At 46.4% G+C, this 21,639-nt stretch overlaps 1 protein-coding gene across 5 annotated transcripts in view; it reads right to left on the bottom strand.

Moving 5' to 3' along the window:
* Positions 1–7,601: 7,601 nt before the first annotated feature.
* Positions 7,602–21,639, bottom strand: part of LOC310786472 (DAZ-associated protein 1-like) — a 31,734-nt gene continuing 17,696 nt past the window's right edge. For all 5 annotated transcript variants that reach the window (XM_083647693.1, XM_083647696.1, XM_083647697.1 and 2 more), the window contains 2 exons: positions 19,686–19,853; positions 7,602–8,490 (listed from right to left, as the gene is read on the bottom strand). In XM_083647693.1, the coding sequence (XP_083503819.1) occupies positions 8,318–8,490; positions 19,686–19,853 (341 nt within the window). In that variant the 3' untranslated portion in view covers positions 7,602–8,317. The remainder of the gene's footprint in view (positions 8,491–19,685; positions 19,854–21,639) is intronic.

Below are 21,639 nucleotides of genomic sequence, written 5' to 3'. Positions count from 1 at the left end.
ACCGGTACACACGGTTGACATGAAATTGGGCACCCGGGTAGTGCAGCAGTAGATTTCCTGCCTACCTTTTGCTCGGCAGTACCAAAAAAACTTTAATTGCCGATTTCTTACTTTGTTGTCTGCGGGGAAGCCTTCCTGCCTGGGCGATAGTTAACACTCCGTGTGCGGTGTCCACGTAATCCTGCAATCTCTCACATTGTAAAATCCCTTCAAACAGTTAAATAACAACACAGAGACATTTTATTAGCTAATGACTTTATTGGGAAACATTGTGCAAAATGTTTGTACCCCCGTGTGTTTTCTCACCTCTTCTCAGTTTCCTGGTCTGGACTGAGGAGGCGAAACGGAGGCAGATGGGTCCAACCCATGGTCCAACCTCACTTGTAGATGGGGAGCAGTGGAACATGCCAAGTGTGATTCAGTAGGGGGGTTTAATTGATTACAGTACTTGGAGTCATTATAAATGGAGTCATTATAAATGATGACGTATGGGAAAGTCAATGTAATAATAGTTGTGTTGAAGGGGACTCTTGTTGAATTGTGTGGTTAATTGAAAACTAATTATGTTTGTCTCTGCATAGGAGGGGCTGCATCCTTCAATGGGGGGGATTCATGTCCCTGCTCAGAAGGCACCAGGTATGCTGCCTACATACTGTAACTGGACCCATTTGCAGGGGCTTAGCCTACTGTATGTGTTTGGTTTAGTTCAGTTTTGTCTTATCAAGTTTTGAATAGTGATCTGTTTATTAAGGACAATAAAACCTTTTCGAGTTGTTTGTTGGGGAAAGCCATAACAAAACTGCCTAGAGATCCATTGTGGGGGGTGAGAGAGAGGACAAGGCAGGAGAGAGAGAGGACAGGGAGAGAGAGGCAGGAGAGAGAGGACAAGGCAGGAGAGAGGACAGAGAGAGAGGACAGAGAGGACTTTAAGGCAGGAGAGAGAGGACATGGAGGAGAGAGAGGACAGGGCAGAGAGAGGACAAGAGGACAACCACTGTCTGACCTCCCCTCGAGAGATGACCTCCCCTCGAGAGAGGACAACCACTGTCTGAACTGTCTGACCTCCCCTCGAACCTGTCCACCCATCCCCCTCCTGTAGAGGACAAGAGGACAAGGCAGGAGAGAGGACAACCACTGTCTGACCTCCCCTCGAGAGATGACCTCCCCTCGAGAGAGGACAACCACTGTCTGACCTCCCCTCGAGAGAGGACAACCACTGTCTGAACTGTCTGACCTCCCCTCGAACCTGTCCACCCATCCCCCTCCTGTAGAGGACAAGAGGACAAGGCAGGAGAGAGGACAACCACTGTCTGACCTCCCCTCGAGAGATGACCTCCCCTCGAGAGAGGACAACCACTGTCTGACCCACCCCCCCCCACTGTCTGACCTCCCCTCGAGAGAGGACAACCACTGTCTGAACTGTCTGACCTCCCCTCGAACCTGTCCACCCATCCCCCTCCTGTAGAGAGGACAAGAGGACAAGGCAGGAGAGAGGACAACCACTGTCTGACCTCCCCTCGAGAGAGGACAACCACTGTCTGACCCACCCCCCCCACTGTCTGACCTCCCCTCGAGAGAGGACAACCACTGTCTGAACTGTCTGACCTCCCCTCGAACCTGTCCACCCATCCCCCCTCCTGCCTTCTAACTCCCTCCTGTCTCCCTTCCCGTCCTCCAACAAAATTCCCTCCTCTGCCATCTATGTATGTATCTCCCGGCCTCCTTCCTCTCACCCTGTTCGCACTCACCCACTCTACTACCATCTCTGCAGGGACTGACCCGCAGAGGAGAGAGGGGAGCAGGCACAGTCCCTGCAGAGATGGTGAGAGTGGATGAGTGAGAACACGGTGAAGGAAGGAGACCGGGAGATGGCAGAGGAGGGAGGGGGGGTGGGGGAGGGGAGAGGGAGGGAGGGGGGGGGAGAGGGGATGGGATGGGGATGGGATGAGGGGGGAGAGGGTGGGGGAAGGAGGCCGGGAGATGGTGGATGAGGGGGATGAGGGGGGGGAGGGAGGGGAGGGGGGGGAGGGAGGGGTGGGGAGACGACTTCAAATCCCCTGCAGGAATCGAACCTGCACCGGGGTTGTTAAGGATCACCGCCTTAACCCCTAGACCATCAGCCTAGGTAACTTACAATGGATCTCTAGGCAGTTTTGTTATGGCTTTCCCAATGAAAGACTTGAAAAGAATTTAGTGTCCGTACCGGGATTCAAACCACAAACCTTTGGGTTGGAAGGCATGGTCTTTCACCACTGGACTACAGCCCAGCTCAAACACACAGAACATTCAGCAAGTCAAATAGATGTGGTTAAGATTAGGGTTTTCTTAACCACCACCATACCCTAACCCAATTGATATGGTTGGTGGGGGGGGGGGGGGGGGGGGGTATATATATTTTTTTAAATATTTTGTTTTCAATTATTAATATTATTATTTTCACATTTACTAATCATTAACCACTCTATTCAGGAATTGACCGACTAATCAGCAACTATCTAATGATTAACTAATATATTCACGAACTGACATGTATTAATCATTAAAGAAAAACAGTTAACTACTCTGAGTCTGCACTGAGTGCTCATAAGTGTCAAAATAGAAAACCAGATTCAAACATAGGCAGAATGGTTCCAGGTCCATGTTTATCATACCAGAATGTTAGCACAACAATACAAAACTCACAGCAACAAGTAGACCAGTGGTTTATTGATAGTATTCTGTGACATCACCACACAGACATCTTGGTCTGATTGTAATCAATTAACAGGTGATTACAATCTAATTACACACAGCCAATGAGCTGTGTGTAGTGTAAAGTGCCATATTGGTCGGAAATGCATGTGACATCATGGGAATACTATGAATAGACAAGTCCAAGTGAATCAGTTGTTATTAAGCTTTATACGAGGCGGACGAGTCTGTTGTGGCCTTCACCTTGTCAGTCTCACGTGAGCATGGGTGCCTGGCCAATCCCGGCGCTTGACTGCTGCGTAGGCGGGCACAGGGTGTGGTTGTTGCGTAACCTATGTGCGAATAGAAATCACGCGGATCTGACAGATAGTGCAGTCAGCAGCTATGATAGCACGAGCCAATCGGGAGGAGGAAGTTGGGGGGAGGAAGTCCATATATGGTCCATCCGGTCATGGGGCACAGGACATTATGTCATCACAGGATAATGCGATTGGCTGGCTCTGTTCAAATCTGAGCCAGCCAATCGCGTTGTCCTGTGCTGTTTGGGACCGTGTATAAAAGGCGACCAGAGAGGCTGCTGGAGAGGAGAGGAGGAGAGGAGGGGAGGGGAGGGGGAGAGAGGAGAGGAGGGGAGAGAAGAGAAGAGGAGGGGAGGGGAGAGGAGAGGGAGAGGAGGGGAGGGGAGAGGAGAGGGAGGAGGAGAGGGGAGGGGAGGAGGAGAGAAGAAGAGGAGGGGAGAGGGGAGAGGAGGAGAGGGGAGGAGGAGGGGAGAAGAGGAGAGGATGGGAGAGGAGAAGAAGAGAGGAGGGGAGAGGGGGAGAGGAGAAGGAGAGAGGAGAGGAGAGGAGGGGGAGAGGAGGAGAGCGCCGCCAGGCCAGCCACCCCAACCACCCCAACCTCCAGACTGCCACCACCCAGGCTAAGTGTCCCTCTGCTGGGCAGACACCCAGGGCAGCCACTCCCATCACCAGGCTGCCACCACCCGCCCTGCCCCTCACACTGCCCGGGTCCCACACCCCCGGCTGAGACCCCCCTCCAGAACCCCGCGCACCAGGTGGACCCGGTGCATGGCGCGACGCAGTAAACAAACTCATGTTTCCCTCGTCACCAGTCATGCTGGACATCAGTACAAGTGTGAGATCTTCCCCCTGCAGCATCATGACATTGAATGAAAGTATAGGCTATAATTAGGCTCGTTTGAGATGACTTCTGGCTCGCCTGGGAAGCAGGCGAGAGCAGCCGAGTGCAGTCAGCCAATTAGAGGCAGAGAGGGGCGGGTCATGCCTTCGCCTAGCCTTCGCCATCATGGGAAAAAAAAGATTGCGTCCCGGAGCTAGCCTGAGAGGCAAATAAAAGCTACATGTTACAGAGTAAGCTGACTATCAGTACGTTATTGCACGCATAGGCCTATCTTTACATTTAAACGTTTACATAGCAAAAATAAAAAATAGAAATAGAAGTAGGCTATGTCAGTGTTTTCCCCTGAATAGCTGAGAAAGTGGACACTGTCAATAGTTAGCACTGTGAAGCTGATACAATTCAGGTGGCGGTAATGCAACATTTAAGGATGCCAACCGCCATAAAACACAGAAGAAGAAGCTGAGAAAAAGGAAGTGCTGTGGGGTTGCAGCTGGTGAAAACCGTCTATATGCCAGCTGTCTCTGTGCTGACCAGGGAGTTGGGGGAGGGGCCTAGGATGCAGATCTCGTGCGCATACTGACATGCTGTGCTATATCCCGTGCTATAAACGGACCGGTGAAAAACCTCCACTTTGTCCGCGCTGAATTTCACCTTCAGCATTTGTGTGTATGTGGTCACTCGCTGTGTGACAAAGACACACATGCTTGTCAGGTTTACGTTTACGTTTACGTATTCTAATCAACTGCCATAATCTCATCGTGCATTCCTTAATTTATAACTGGGAACTGGTAATCTTACAGTAATCTTACGGTTCAAAGGTCATGAGCTGGGACGGTGACGTCAACAGAGCTGGTATTTCCCATTCCAAACTCGTAGGAGCCTCAGCAGCCCCGACCTCAAAAATCCAAGATGGCTGCTCCGCGCAATAACAGTTATAATCGTAGTAAATGCTATTTACTAGCACTTCTGTCTTGTTTGTGTTTCATTAAATCAGCTACACACAGCACTGCCTAAAATCGATCTGTGTGGACATGTTGCAGTGTTTGTATGCGCAAAATGCCTTGTTATAAACTGTTATTGCTAACAATGGCTAGCCTGGGTAGTGACTGGATCTGACCGAGAGCTGTCTCGCAACAGTGAACTTCCCAGCTCCAGTTTTCTGCAAATGGAACGCTAACAAAACGGATGTGACGTAGCCTCCACATCCCAGTTATTTTGCGAAAAAGGAACGCACCATCACAACTGTTCATTTAACGCCAAAACACTGAGACCATTTTCTGGATGACATTTGTGGTACAGAGAACTGGCAGCAGAGTGAGACCTCGTTCTTCCCCCCCACTCTCTTGGAGCTGGCAGGGACTCGATGGCAGGGACAGCTGGAGTCACTACACACCTTGGGTCTGTTTCACACATGCAGTGGCTGCTATGAGTGCTATATATGTATTGCATAACATCATCTGAGCAACCTGTCATGAAGTGGATATGAGACTAAAGACAGGCTGCATGGTATTATTACTGTATTACTGCTATATAATAACTATGTAATTATTCTGTACATTGTTCAATCCCTGCCTCAGGCACCACCCGTGATGCTCTTTTAAAGGAACACTCTGCCCATTTTCAACCAGCTTTGTATCATTAGAACATCAGTAGTATATCAGAAAACTGGAAACTGTTTTGAAGTCTGTCATTTAATTTGACAGTTATTGAGTGTTAAAGTGTGGACCAGTGACATCACTGGTCCACACTAACTCAAATTAATAACTCATTAACTCAAATCAACTCTCAATAACTGTCAAACTATTCATCATTCATCTAGTTTGACAGTGATTGAGAGTTGATTTGAGTTAATGAGTTATTAATTTGAGTTAGTGTGGACCAGTGATGTCACTGGTCCACAATTTAACGCTCAATAACTGTCAAATTAAATGACAGACTTCAAAACCGTTTACAGTTTTCTGATATACTACTGATGTTCTAATGATACAAAGCTGGTTGAAAATGGGCGGAGTGTTCCTTTAAGAAGACAACTCAATCAGTAAAAGTAATATGTGGCTTTCTGTCTCATAACCCTCAGCTCATATCTCAGCTGGGGTCGGGGGGGGGGGGGGGGGAGAAACCTGCCACACACATGTCCCCTGTCTCTATGTGGTCAAAGGGTCCATCGCACCACCAAAAGTTCAGTCTGTGCACATCCCAGGTGAAAACTCACAACCTCTCCCTCTGAAGGCAGTTGACATACACAGTGAACCACAAAGGCACTGCCACTGATGCTGTATTTCTCTCTGTATGACTTTTGAAGTGGCTGGCTATAGGTCAAAAAGATATATTTGAGCTTTTAGTGAATTTAGAAATAATTAAGTAGCTAATCTGTGGGTACTTTCTTCTCTTTCCTCTGGCTGTCCATTCAAAACTGACTGAGACTCGAACCCACCACGACCTCAAAAGAGATTGAGGCCTCAATACTGCTGGGCAGCAAGCTAACCCTCTGCGCCACCTCTTAAGACTGGTTTTCTCAGTGGTTTTCACTCTTTCCTCTGGCTGTTACCATTCAAAAGTAACTGAGGGGTGGGCTGACTGTCTGTAGGAGGCGCTCTGTCAGCCAGTGTGTTTCCAGCCACGTTAAAGAGATGGGAGACCGGCTTGAGGAACATCATCTCTCCTCCATCGGGAATCGAACCAACACTCAGCCCATCATGCAGAGAGAGAGAAACTGCCGACACATTCCTACAGGAACTAATGGTTTTGCTGTGATATTTGCAGAGTATCCTTCTGAAATGTATCATAGGATTACTATAGATCTTCAAGAAACACTTAATCTGACCGGTTTTACCGCTGTCTTACTCACACCACTTATTTATCAGAACAATGCAATGGCAGTTTGAGCCTGGTTACTTGAAGCTTTCTTTTATCATGTGACCTATTTCAACAGAGCTTTCCTTCACCTCGTTTCCCCTCGGCTGTCCTCAGCATTTCTCCTGGGACCAAAGGTGGCGTCCTGCAACAGAGGGCAAAGGTGAGCGGAGGGACCGACTGGTGACTGCCACAGGTCAGCCTAATAATCCATCACCTGCAGAAGCCTTACAGGATCTCCTCACAGTTCATTTTCACGTGCCAGCAGATTTCACCTACAACACAAATACAGAAACTTGCAAATCTCGTCTCTAGTTATATATGGATTTTGGCCCAGGAGATAGCCACCATCTGAAAATAATGGTCCCTGGCTGCTCCCAGAAAATGCCATGATGCATATCACACAAAATGACAATAAATGATGGTAAAGTTTTAGGAGGCAACTGAAGTCCTTGATGGTTGATAGAAGTGTTATCATGCCAAATCTACTCTAGGGTTTAAAAATGAGGGAACTTGGAAAGATACATGATTGGTGGTGGTACCAGATTTTTTTTAAAGGAACACTACACCCATTTTCAACCAGCTTTGTATCATTACAATATCAGTAGTATATCAGACAACTTAAGTCAAGAAACAATAACCCTGTATAAAGGGGTTCCCAAACGTTTTCATCTTGGGGCCCAAGATACATTTGGAGTGAGAAATAATAGGTGTGGTGTGAGAGAGTGAGAAGACTGTTTGATAAATCTGATTTAACTTTACATCGACATAGAAGTAAATGTTTTCTACCCATCTAGGCTGAAGGACAGTATATATTCCATTACTTTCAGCACTGGAGGGCTACAGGCAAATACACAAAACATCAGTGAGAAGTGTGGTATCTTTAAAACATTTATTTTGAAATACGTTTTCCTTTCTTTTTGCATAAGTGCAAAATGCACCCAAACAGCCACCTGAGGGAAGTCTACATCTTTAAATAAAAAACAAGCAAAGTGTACATTTATAGTACAAAATTCTCTTTTTAAAAAATTGCACAGTTTGTAATATAATATATATTCATATTTTCCATTTTAAACAAACTTTAAAATAAAGGCTCAGAAAGTAAACAAAATTCACCAAATGAAAAATAAAAACATTTTTCCCTAGAATTTAAAGCTGAGGAAACTTGAGACCCTGTTTTCATTTGTGTCCACCATAAATATACATATTTATATTTATATGCAAGTCTCTTTACATATAGTCTCTGTGCTAGTGTTTGACCAGACAATCAAAATTATTGCAAAGTAGTAAAGTTCTACTATAAAACATTGGGGGGAGGGGAGAAATAAAAGCTTCTTTCGGCTCGACGTTCCATAAGTTATGCGAAAAAATCTGGGTTCTTTTCCACCCCGTTGTGTGCGTGTGTGTGTGTGTGCATGTGTGTGTGTGTGTGTGTGAGAGAGAGAGATTGTAACAGAAATTTGTTGGAATCCCTGGTTACACAAAGTTTTCTGTTCCACAAATTGTGTGCATTTAAATATTCCCAACGAACAATCCAGAACTCCAGTTTTGCTTTTTAAGCAACAACACGTTTCCCTGACTTTTTCCGTTTAATTTCCGAACTGCGCGCCGCCCCGTCCCGCCCCCGCCCCGGTCAGCGTCTATAGGGGTGGAAGCCCTGTACGTTGTGGTTCTGCCCCCGGCCGAAAGCGGTGGCGGCAGACTGGGGGGTGGCGGTGGGCTGTGCCGTGGGGGCGCCGTACGCGGCAGTCGGCTGGCTCGGGTCGGCGAAGCTGTGGCCGAACGCACTCAGGTCCTGACCGTAACCTGCAGGAGAGACAGACAAGAAGAGGAGACGAGGCTTCAGCTACACATCAGGCAACGTGCGGGGAACAGCCTTCACTTCTTAAATTATGTTGATATAGTCAAATGGCTTCAGTTAAATTATCACTATTTTGATGTTAAAAAGGAAAAATCCACCCTTTGATGTTCTTACACTGTTAGATATCAATTTCTGTTCTTAACTGCAGTCCAGTAATTATGTTTCGGAGGTTTTGAAGTGCTGTAATTCACTTTTTTAGTGTATCCACTTAAATTCAACCTGCCTCGTCTAACTCTTACTTCAGATTTGTGACTTCCTACGTTTCCCAGAATGCCTTTAAACAACCCCCAGAGAGGGTGAACTTACTGCTTTCAATCATAGGTGGGTCTTTTTGACGACCAACAGCTGTGAGTCAGCTGTTGTATTCTGCTCTCTCTCTCCTGCTCCTGTCTCTCTGCTGTGTTGTATTCTGCTCTCTCTCTCCTGCTCCTGTATCTCTGCTGTGTTGTATTCTGCTCTCTCTCTCCTGCTCCTGTATCTCTGCTGTGTTGTATTCTGCTCTCTCTCTCCTGCTCCTGTCTCTCTGCTGTGTTGTATTCTGCTCTCTCTCCTGCTCCTGTCTCTCTGCTGTGTTGTATTCTGCTCTCTCTCTCTCCTGCTCCTGTATCTCTGCTGTGTTGTATTCTGCTCTCTCTCTCCTGCTCCTGTCTCTCTGCTGTGTTGTATTCTGCTCTCTCTCTCTCCTGCTCCTGTATCTCTGCTGTGTTGTATTCTGCTCTCTCTCTCCTGCTCCTGTATCTCTGCTGTGTTGTATTCTGCTCTCTCTCTCCTGCTCCTGTCTCTCTGCTGTGTTGTATTCTGCTCTCTCTCCTGCTCCTGTCTCTCTGCTGTGTTGTATTCTGCTCTCTCTCTCTCCTGCTCCTGTATCTCTGCTGTGTTGTATTCTGCTCTCTCTCTCCTGCTCCTGTCTCTCTGCTGTGTTGTATTCTGCTCTCTCTCCTGCTCCTGTCTCTCTGCTGTGTTGTATTCTGCTCTCTCTCCTGCTCCTGTATCTCTGCTGTGTTGTATTCTGCTCTCTCTCTCCTGCTCCTGTCTCTCTGCTGTGTTGTATTCTGCTCTCTCTCTCCTGCTCCTGTCTCTCTGCTGTGTTGTATTCTGCTCTCTCTCTCCTGCTCCTGTCTCTCTGCTGTGTTGTATTCTGCTCTCTCTCTCCTGCTCCTGTCTCTCTGCTGTGTTGTATTCTGCTCTCTCTCTCCTGCTCCTGTCTCTCTGCTCTGTTGTATTCTGCTCTCTCTCTACTGCTCCTGTATCTCTGCTGTGTTGTATTCTGCTCTCTCTCTCCTGCTCCTGTATCTCTGCTGTGTTGTATTCTGTTCTCTCCTGCTCCTGTATCTCTGCTGTGTTGTATTCTGCTCTCTCTCTCCTGCTCCTGTATCTCTGCTGTGTTGTATTCTGCTCTCTCTCTCCTGCTCCTGTCTCTCTGCTGTGTTGTATTCTGCTCTCTCTCCTGCTCCTGTATCTCTGCTGTGTTGTATTCTGCTCTCTCTCCTGCTCCTGTCTCTCTGCTGTGTTGTATTCTGCTCTCTCTCTCTCCTGCTCCTGTATCTCTGCTGTGTTGTATTCTGCTCTCTCCTGCTCCTGTATCTCTGCTGTGTTGTATTCTACTCTCTCTCCTGCTCCTGTCTCTCTGCTGTGTTGTATTCTGCTCTCTCTCTCCTGCTCCTGTATCTCTGCTGTGTTGTATTCTGCTCTCTCTCTCCTGCTCCTGTATCTCTGCTGTGTTGTATTCTGCTCTCTCTCTCCTGCTCCTGTATCTCTGCTGTGTTGTATTCTGCTCTCTCTCTCTCCTGCTCCTGTATCTCTGCTGTGTTGTATTCTACTCTCTCTCCTGCTCCTGTATCTCTGCTGTGTTGTATTCTGCTCTCTCCTGCTCCTGTATCTCTGCTGTGTTGTATTCTACTCTCTCTCCTGCTCCTGTATCTCTGCTGTGTTGTATTCTACTCTCTCTCCTGCTCCTGTCTCTCTGCTGTGTTGTATTCTGCTCTCTCTCCTGCTCCTGTATCTCTGCTGTGTTGTATTCTGCTCTCTCCTGCTCCTGTCTCTCTGCTGTGTTGTATTCTACTCTCTCTCCTGCTCCTGTCTCTCTGCTGTGTTGTATTCTGCTCTCTCTCCTGCTCCTGTATCTCTGCTGTGTTGTATTCTGCTCTCTCTCTCCTGCTCCTGTATCTCTGCTGTGTTGTATTCTGCTCTCTCTCTCCTGCTCCTGTCTCTCTGCTCTCTCTCTCCTGCTCCTGTATCTCTGCTGTGTTGTATTCTGCTCTCTCTCTCCTGCTCCTGTCTCTCTGCTCTCTCTCTCCTGCTCCTGTATCTCTGCTGTGTTGTATTCTACTCTCTCTCCTGCTCCTGTCTCTCTGCTGTGTTGTATTCTGCTCTCTCTCCTGCTCCTGTATCTCTGCTGTGTTGTATTCTGCTCTCTCTCTCCTGCTCCTGTATCTCTGCTGTGTTGTATTCTGCTCTCTCTCTCCTGCTCCTGTCTCTCTGCTCTCTCTCTCCTGCTCCTGTATCTCTGCTGTGTTGTATTCTGCTCTCTCTCTCCTGCTCCTGTCTCTCTGCTCTCTCTCTCCTGCTCCTGTATCTCTGCTGTGTTGTATTCTGCTCTCTCTCCTGCTCCTGTCTCTCTGCTGTGTTGTATTCTGCTCTCTCTCTCTCCTGCTCCTGTATCTCTGCTGTGTTGTATTCTGCTCTCTCTCCTGCTCCTGTATCTCTGCTGTGTTGTATTCTGCTCTCTCTCTCCTGCTCCTGTATCTCTGCTGTGTTGTATTCTGCTCTCTCTCTCCTGCTCCTGTATCTCTGCTGTGTTGTATTCTGCTCTCTCTCTCCTGCTCCTGTATCTCTGCTCTCTCTCTCCTGCTCCTGTATCTCTGCTGTGTTGTATTCTGCTCTCTCCTGCTCCTGTATCTCTGCTGTGTTGTATTCTACTCTCTCTCCTGCTCCTGTATCTCTGCTGTGTTGTATTCTGCTCTCTCTCCTGCTCCTGTCTCTCTGCTGTGTTGTATTCTGCTCTCTCTCCTGCTCCTGTATCTCTGCTGTGTTGTATTCTGCTCTCTCTCCTGCTCCTGTCTCTCTGCTGTGTTGTATTCTGCTCTCTCTCCTGCTCCTGTATCTCTGCTGTGTTGTATTCTGCTCTCTCCTGCTCCTGTATCTCTGCTGTGTTGTATTCTACTCTCTCTCCTGCTCCTGTCTCTCTGCTGTGTTGTATTCTGCTCTCTCCTGCTCCTGTATCTCTGCTGTGTTGTATTCTGCTCTCTCTCTCCTGCTCCTGTATCTCTGCTGTGTTGTATTCTGCTCTCTCTCTCCTGCTCCTGTCTCTCTGCTCTCTCTCTCCTGCTCCTGTATCTCTGCTGTGTTGTATTCTGCTCTCTCTCTCCTGCTCCTGTCTCTCTGCTCTCTCTCTCCTGCTCCTGTATCTCTGCTGTGTTGTATTCTGCTCTCTCTCTCCTGCTCCTGTCTCTCTGCTCTCTCTCTCCTGCTCCTGTCTCTCTGCTGTGTTGTATTCTGCTCTCTCTCCTGCTCCTGTCTCTCTGCTGTGTTGTATTCTGCTCTCTCTCCTGCTCCTGTATCTCTGCTGTGTTGTATTCTGCTCTCTCCTGCTCCTGTATCTCTGCTGTGTTGTATTCTACTCTCTCTCCTGCTCCTGTCTCTCTGCTGTGTTGTATTCTGCTCTCTCCTGCTCCTGTATCTCTGCTGTGTTGTATTCTGCTCTCTCTCTCCTGCTCCTGTATCTCTGCTGTGTTGTATTCTGCTCTCTCTCTCCTGCTCCTGTCTCTCTGCTCTCTCTCTCCTGCTCCTGTATCTCTGCTGTGTTGTATTCTGCTCTCTCTCTCCTGCTCCTGTCTCTCTGCTCTCTCTCCTGCTCCTGTCTCTCTGCTGTGTTGTATTCTGCTCTCTCTCCTGCTCCTGTATCTCTGCTGTGTTGTATTCTGCTCTCTCTCTCCTGCTCCTGTATCTCTGCTGTGTTGTATTCTGCTCTCTCTCTCCTGCTCCTGTATCTCTGCTCTCTCTCTCCTGCTCCTGTATCTCTGCTTTGTTGTATTCTGCTCTCTCTCCTGCTCCTGTATCTCTGCTGTGTTGTATTCTGCTCTCTCTCTCCTGCTCCTGTATCTCTGCTGTGTTGTATTCTGCTCTCTCTCTCCTGCTCCTGTATCTCTGCTGTGTTGTATTCTGCTCTCTCTCTCCTGCTCCTGTCTCTCTGCTGTGTTGTATTCTGCTCTCTCTCCTGCTCCTGTATCTCTGCTGTGTTGTATTCTGCTCTCTCTCTCCTGCTCCTGTCTCTCTGCTGTGTTGTATTCTGCTCTCTCTCCTGCTCCTGTATCTCTGCTGTGTTGTATTCTGCTCTCTCTCTCCTGCTCCTGTCTCTCTGCTGTGTTGTATTCTGCTCTCTCTCTCCTGCTCCTGTCTCTCTGCTGTGTTGTATTCTGCTCTCTCTCTCCTGCTCCTGTCTCTCTGCTGTGTTGTATTCTGCTCTCTCTCTCCTGCTCCTGTATCTCTGCTGTGTTGTATTCTGCTCTCTCTCTCCTGCTCCTGTCTCTCTGCTGTGTTGTATTCTGCTCTCTCTCTCCTGCTCCTGTATCTCTGCTGTGTTGTATTCTGCTCTCTCTCTCCTGCTCCTGTATCTCTGCTGTGTTGTATTCTGCTCTCTCTCTCTTGCTCCTGTCTCTCTGCTGTGTTGTATTCTGCTCTTTCTCTCCTGCTCCTGTCTCTCTGCTGTGTTGTATTCTGCTCTCTCTCTCTCCTGCTCCTGTCTCTCTGCTTTGTTGTATTCTGCTCTCTCTCTCCTGCTCCTGTCTCTCTGCTGTGTTGTATTCTGCTCTTTCTCTCCTGCTCCTGTCTCTCTGCTTTGTTGTATTCTGCTCTCTCTCTCCTGCTCCTGTCTCTCTGCTTTGTTGTATTCTGCTCTCTCTCTCCTGCTCCTGTCTCTCTGCTTTGTTGTATTCTGCTCTCTCTCCTGCTCCTGTCTCTCTGCTGTGTTGTATTCTGCTCTCTCTCTCCTGCTCCTGTATCTCTGCTGTGTTGTATTCTGCTCTCTCTCCTGCTCCTGTATCTCTGCTCTCTCTCTCCTGCTCCTGTCTCTCTGCTCTGTTGTATTCTGCTCTCTCTCCTGCTCCTGTCTCTCTGCTCTGTTGTATTCTGCTCTCTCTCTCCTGCTCCTGTATCTCTCCTGCTCCTGTATCTCTGCTCTCTCTCTCCTGCTCCTGTCTCTCTGCTCTGTTGTATTCTGCTCTCTCCTGCTCCTGTCTCTCTGCTCTGTTGTATTCTGCTCTCTCTCCTGCTCCTGTCTCTCTGCTCTGTTGTATTCTGTTCTCTCTCCTGCAGGTGGAGAAATGGTCTCTCTCCTCTTCTACAATAGACATTTCCCCTGTGTGATTGATGAACGTCACCTCGTCACAGAAGAAAACTACACCAAACAACATGGATGCAGGAATGCCAAGTACATTGCCAATAGCTGTTTTTTAAAATAACAGTGTTAAAGTGTTTTAGGGGGATTTTCCCTCTGGATTGAAATATTGTATTCCTTGCATGAGCCCTTTTGTGTTGAAAATTAAGAAATCGAAATTTGGAATAAACCAAATTATGCCGTGTTGGACACAAATCAACAATTGTTTAAATTTTTCAACTGATTTCAACTGAATTGAAAAAGCAAATTTAAGGGGCTTCATAAAAGGAAAACAATGCCTAGATTCTCTTTAATGATCAGTGCAACAAGCACATACATGTTATTCCATTCAGACACTGGAGGGCGCCATCTCCCCGCAAACACCAGAGTGACACCCAGGGAAGGAAACTAATCTTATCATCTACCGGTAAAAAGTGGCTGCTGTATCCCAAACTTCAGCAGCCACTTTACCAGTTAAATGCTCTTTTTACAATTAGAGACTGGCTGGTTAACGACTGTTCCAGCGTGGCTGATAGGATACACCCCCCCCCCCCCCCCCCCCCCCCCCCCCCCCCCCCCCCCCGCAGCCAAAACTTACCAGCATTTGGCTGATGATGGTTATTTTCGCACCCTGAGAACATCCAGTTCACACGAGACTTAAGATTTCATACTTTTTAGGATAGATACTAACTGGACTACAGGAAATAATAGACAACTGGAATGAAAAGATAATAGAGAGAAAGATACAACACATCTCTTGCGGGGTGCTCAAAGAGATCCAGGAACGGAGCAACAGAAGAAGGATTGAGAGGAACAGGCAGCGGCCCCAACAGGACCGCCAGACAGAGGGAACTGAGAGAAATTGGAAATTTACTGACATCGGCATGTGTGTCCTTCATAACATCTTCTTTTGATTCTCGGCCCTTTAGCTAGAATGCGGAGACAATACACGGGGGGTAAATAACAATGGGTGAATGGACTGCTGATGCATAGAGACAACTGAACCATGAACACATTTTCTGATAATTAGATCATCCTTTTAAAATAAGCAAAGCAATGCGGACAAGAGAGAGAGAGTGGACACAAAGAGAGGACAATTAGTCTGGGTATAGTAGAGCTACAGCCACTGAGAGGCGAGTCGGAAACATCACAATAGCGTTTCTTCATTCATTCATTTTAAATTTCTTTAAAATCATGGCTTCGCCTTCAAACAAGTCGTAGCTGTGTTTTTACTATACTCAAGAGGAGTACACAACACAGTAGTTTGTATGTACATGCAAAATGTACATGCAAAATACTGAACACAGAGCAAAAGAACAGAGGCAAAAGAAGCAGGTTGCAACTTGCAGCTGTATATAAAGTCTACAGTACTGAACGATGCTGGACACCTACCTGCACTATATCCTCCCTGCTCATCCTGACCATAACTGTGAGAAGGACGCGTTGGTCCGTAGGCAGAGGGGTCCTGAGGGTAGTTACCCAAGCCTAGCAGGGAGATGAGGAGACCAGGTTGACTGAACCCAGATACTGCTGGTGTCCCCTTTTACTGAGCTACCAGCGCTTTACAGTTACACTTCAACACAGACTCATTTCCTCTGGACTGCTGCACTAAGCCTGCCAAAGCGTCACTGCTCAGCTCTGTCTGGAGGTCCAAACAAAAATGGCGTGTGTGTGTGTGTGTGCGCTAGGGCTGTCACTTTTTATTCGAAATTTGAATTTAACTTCGAACGTGGGGGAGGAGGGCATGTTCGAATGTATAATTGACCTGTCCGTTTTTTTTTTTTATTAACTAAAATTAACTGCTGCTTGCTGGTAATGTTAATCCCATGTCAGAAAAAGTCTCCAGATTTGTCGTGTTAGTCTCTTCTGAGAAAGATTGTCTCCAGGGTCTGAAAAGTTGTCTCGAGTTGGATGCAGCCAAGTTTGTGAGGCAGTGTTGTGACTGTGAGCGTCCAAGCTAACACGTCGGGCCGATGCCCGGTGGCCTGGCTTGCCAAAAAAATATATATATATATATATTTTTTTTTATTACCAAAAAACTTTGAATATATTCGAACATTTTGCAGGCAATTAAAGTTCGTTCGAACTTTATTTTGGGAAAAATAAAGTGTGCGCGCTCTATATGTTAGAACGCCCCTTTTGTTTTGTCATTTGGCCAGCCTGCTCTCACGAAAGTTTGAGAAATGAGCACGATGTCTTAAAAGTAACGGGCGATAAATAATGTTTTCCCACCATGAAAGGATTACGAGGAAAAGCGAAAGGTGTGGATACTATGGAAAGTCAATGGAGCGGTTGGGCGCAGACATTTTCCCGGGTTTAATTCCCAAATTGTGAAAACATTTTCTACTATGAGTGAAGTTTTATTTCTCGTTGAAGCTTTTCTTATTTAACCAAATCCTAAAGTCCATTGGTCTAATTGTTATTTTCACATAAACCTTGCATGGCGGAGAATCTTCACATTATTTGTGTTCAATCTGCATCATCACCATCTGAGATGGTGCTCATTCCACAAAGTTTGGTGGGACTGTGTTGTCTCTGCTGTCTATGATCACTGCACTGAGAGCCTGGACAGGCAGGGGTGTCACGATATTTCGTCGCACGATATATCGCGATATCGAAACATCACGATATCGATATCGTCAGAAAAAAATTATATCGTTAGACTACTACTGGCATGGCAAAACAGCTCAAGGGGTACATAAGATTACATAAGTTTAGGGACCATGCATGAGCATGAGTTATTTAAGAAATAGATTGTATACTTTATTTTTCTTTCACCATGCAACAAACATTTACGGTAGTTTGTGACAGTGTGACACATTCTATTGCAAGAGAAGCATTATCTTCCATGTTGTTTTCTAGTTATTATAATAACAATTTCCAAAAACAGCATTTGTTTTGTATTTTGTGTATTTCAAATGAAAGACTATTTTTCCAGTATTTTCCCAGGGCTCCCTTGAAAAGAGGTTTCGATTTCAACGGGACTCACATGGTTAAATAAATGATAAATAAATACATAAAAATTATTTACTTTTGTTAAAAAGAATATTGTTAAAATATCGTATCGTATCATTATCGTGAACCCAATATCGTGTATCGTATCGTGAAATTAGTGTATCGTGACACCCCTACTGCACTGAGAGCCTGGACAGGCTGCACTGAGAGCCTGGACAGGCTGCACTAGCCTGGACAGGCAGCACTGAGAGCCTGGACAGGCTGCACTGAGAGCCTGGACAGGCACCCCGACCCTAAAGCAAAAAGCTGGATGGAAGAAAAGCACAAGCAGGAAACACTGAACAAGATGGGCACCTACCAGGACTGACATGACTCACATGACTGATATAAATGTAGACTCAGTGGTGTGAAGCAGCTGTAAGCCAGTAGAGATGCTTGGTGTCGTGTGGACAGCAAAATCCACCACCGGGCATTTTCCTTCTTTTCACAGGAACACCGATTTAGTTACATGCTGGTTAGTCACCTGCCGAAGTGGCCGGTAGAGCGGAGAAATGCACCAGCCACGGACCAAATGGAGCAGCATTGCTCTGGTGGTCGGTGTTGATTTCCCACCTCCATAGTGGTGCAAGGTCATTGGCTTTCCTCGCTCTCTCCTGGAACAGCGGCTCGTCATTGAGCTCCATGCAGCACACAGCTGAGCCTACCTTTAAGGGCCATAAGCAAGCCGCTTTCTGCTTCACCATCCCCACTATCATTTACACTCCTCCCTACAGCAGCATTTTGGAGACGGCACCTATCAAGCTTCTCGCTGGAGGAGAGATGCTAGCCGGAGAAGGCAGCAGGCTATGCGGGCCTACTTGCTATCTGTTACAAATGGCGGGAGGGCATTTCACTAACACCCACGACATAGCTTTCCTTTACAAATCTGCTGAATTGGAGGGCTTCTTCTCTGCCATTTCCATTTTTAGCGTCCCACGGGCAAGCGCTTGCCTCCTAGCATCAAGACAAAGTTTTTCCTCATATCCAACAGCAGGAATTCGTCCCTCTTACCTGTGTTCATTTAGCAAATAAGAAATCAATATCGGACAAATATTAATTTCCACAAAAACTGGTGCAGAAACTAGGGAAAGTGTGACAACAACGTGGCATGTCACATCCCCAGTATTTAGATTGAACTGGATTGAGTTTGAGCTGGACTAACTGTGAGCTGGACTAACTGTGTGTAGCTTCATTCCTTTTCCATGGCTGCTGGTTAGCTTTGAGCTCATTTCACCTCACTGTCTTCCTTAGCATTTTGGAACGGAGAACCTCCAGCTTGCATTTGCATCGCCTATAGTCCTAGAGGGTATCGATGCCTACATCCCATGTGGGCATATTTCTATGGAAAACCCAGGGAGCATCTCTTAGTACTTGGAAAATTAATGTTTGGTCATCATCTACAAGGCTCATTATTTGCTACATTTACATTTGAGTGTCTTGGTGAAAATGCCTTATCTTTCAAGTCTCTACATGCTGAATGCACTCTGGCCAAAGTCCATGGGTCAGTCCAGATCCAGGATGAACAAATGATTATCCAGACCACCACAACCCAAAGATAATCTTAGACTAACAGTCGAGCTTGCTCTCAGACCGCAATCCTACATCCACCAAAAAGTAAAATCTACACCTACACACACACACACACACACACACACACACACACACACACACACACACACGACGCACACGACACACACGCGCGCGCGAAACGAAACGATTATGATAGCAAATAACTACAGGACTCTAACTACTATTGGTATTCATTCACAGGAAAGAGGGGCAAAGTTCACGTTTCACAGACAAGCATGCAAAGCTCCTGCATGATCAGTTGATGGAGATGTTGCCCAGGACAAAGCTCCTGCATGATCAGTTGATGGAGATGTTGCCCAGGACAAAGCTCCTGCATGATCAGTTGATGGAGGTGTTGCCCAGGACAAAGCTCCTGCATGATCAGTTGATGGAGGTGTTGTCCAGGACAAAGCTCCTGCATGATCAGTTGATGGAGGTGTTGCCCAGGGCAAAGCTCCTGCATGATCAGTTGATGGAGGTGTTGTCCAGGACAAAGCTCCTGCATGATCAGTTGATGGAGGTGTTGCCCAGGAAATGGGAGAAAAATGTTGATAGGTCACTTGGCAGGTTGTACATGCCTAATTCCTGAACTAAGTTCTCCTGTCATGCTGGTGCACTTCTGTGGCCATCATGCTGGTGACCAGCAACACAAAGCCAGCAAGGTCATCAACAGAGAGGAAGTCAGAGCAAGAGGAGGTGGTGATTTAAAAGATCTGGGAATATTTGAACCAAGTCAAATGTCTAACACAGTCTGTCAGGAGGGGTTCCACTCCTCTCAAAATAAAGAAATACAACACAAAACAAAACAACAAAAACATTGCAAGGCAGGATGATCTAATTCAACCCTACCAAGACCTACCAATCTTTTTACCAAGCCACAGCCCAGCTGGAAAAAGCTGACAGAACGACTGCTGAAGACTCGAGGATATGGTGGAACTTCAGTAGCATCTTCACGGCAGAGCCAGAGGGGAACATGTATGTAACAAGCATGTATGCATGTGTAGCTACTAGCTAGCCGTTCAAGCTAAATGGTACGGAGGGCAAAGCTCCTGCTTGTTTGAGGGTTGTAGTTATGCGCTAAAATGAATTGTAGTTGCACCCGATAAAATGTCCAGGGGGGACGGGCAGGCCCGAGGGGTGAGTCGCAGTTCAATGGGAGAGAAAGGGGTGGCAAACTGCTTTATGCGTTAACGCTCAGCTTACCATACTGGCTGTAAGGGAAGTCAGGCTGCCCAGTGGGAGCTTTGCTCAAGTCCTGAGTTGGTGTGGTGGCGGGGGCGAAGCCCAGTGGTGCGGTTCCTGGTGTGTTGGGAGGAGGAGGAACTCCCTGTGGAGCGTACTGGTCTGCCTGGGGTGTGCCAAAAGTGTAACCTGTCGAAAAAAGAGAAATGTTGTTTTGACTCAGTCTTGTCACAATGCCTCCTTGTGTGTGTGCGCGCCCTTATGACATCACTTTTGCCATTCATGTGTATGGGGTTTCACATTACAGACATCATTACAGTGTGTGTGTGCTATGATATGACATTACTGATGACATCATCACTGATGACATCACATCATTAGCTAATTAGGGCAATCACCTAATAAAAAAATCCAGCTCCGTCAGGTCACTTGCACGGGTGCCCTTTACACATCCTGAAGGTTTCAGCCTGATCGCACGTAAAACGGCATAGCTGTGGCCAAACACAGAACTTGAAACAGTGGACAGAGCCCAAATACTCAATTTTATATAAGATAGATAGATAGATAGATAGATAGATAGATAGATAGATAGATAGATAGATAGATAGATAGATAGATAGATATAGGTTCCATCAAGGCTTTCCTGAGATATTGCATTAACAAGCTTGAAAATGGCAGTTGTGAGGTCACAGTGACCTTGAACTTTGACCACCAAAATCTAATCAGTTCATCCTTGAGTCCAAAGTGGACGTTTGAGCCAAATTCGAAGAAATTCCGTCAAGGCATTCCTGAAATATTGCGTTAACGAGCATGAAATGGGTGGTCCTGAGGTCACAGTGACCTTGAACTTTGACCACCAAAATGTAATCAGTTCATGCTTGAGTCCAAGTGGACGTCTGAGCCAAATTCGAAGAAATTCCGTCAAGGCGTTCCTCAGATATCGCGTTAACGATCTTGAAAATGGCATTCATGAGGTCACAGTGACCTTGAACTTTGACCTTTGACCGCCAAAATCTAATCAGTTCATCCTTGAGTCCAAGTGGATGTTTGAGGCAAATTTGAACAAATTCCGTCAAGGCGTTCCTCAGATATCACGTTAATGAATATCGGACGTACGGACAACCCGAAACAATACTGTAATGCAACATAAATGTTGATGTTATGTGAAATTAGATTACATTAAAATGTATTATATTTTATAGAAAATTTACATTCTAAATATAAAATAAATTTCCAACATAAAAACCCATTACAAGTTTTATAAAAAAAAAATATGTAGCCTACATTTGGAGCGTTATTTACCCCCTTGCCGACTTGCTAGGTTGACATGGTTGGTAGCAATTGATTCCTTAGGGTTAGTTTCATATGCTATAAGAACCATCATGCTAGCTTTAAAAATGAGCCTGCCACAGCCTCCGAAAGACAGTCATATTAGATGTGATCTTTTGATTATTTTATTTTTTTGTCAAATCCATGGTGGGCCAAAACTAACGGGAATGGGCCAAACTCGGCCCACGGGCCCCAAATGAGTCAGCCATGCTCCAGTCTAGATAAAGGGATCAGATACATTCCTGAAAGTAAATGTAACCTGAACCATCCTCCATTGAAAACAGGCTGGTTATCTACAACAGATAACACACATTTTGCAGTGAATTTCACTCTGCAGTGGCTTTCCAATCAAGTGAGGCCAGTTTCTGAACAGAGAACCTCCAGATGTTTGTTCGAGTGGCTTGTACAACAGATCAACTCACCAACCACAGAAAAGACTTTGTTGGTAGCAGTTATTATTAATCGCATCCCACTCCATACAGTGGCATAATTCACAGTAGGGTTGACAATTTCTTTAGAAAGATTATCAGATATCAGCCAGTCATGTTGTCTACCTCTGATATGATGGAGGTTCCTCCTGAACACAGGGTGGAAAACCTGACATGAAATTAGAATTCTCTTTGCACATTTTATTTATTCATTTAGG

The sequence above is a fragment of the Poromitra crassiceps genome (genome assembly GCF_964638095.1).
Source record: "Poromitra crassiceps genome assembly, chromosome: 12".
Lineage (NCBI taxonomy): Eukaryota > Metazoa > Chordata > Actinopteri > Beryciformes > Melamphaidae > Poromitra > Poromitra crassiceps.
The sequence above is the reverse complement of the archived record's forward strand: the minus strand, read 5'-3'. Positions and strand labels throughout refer to the sequence as shown.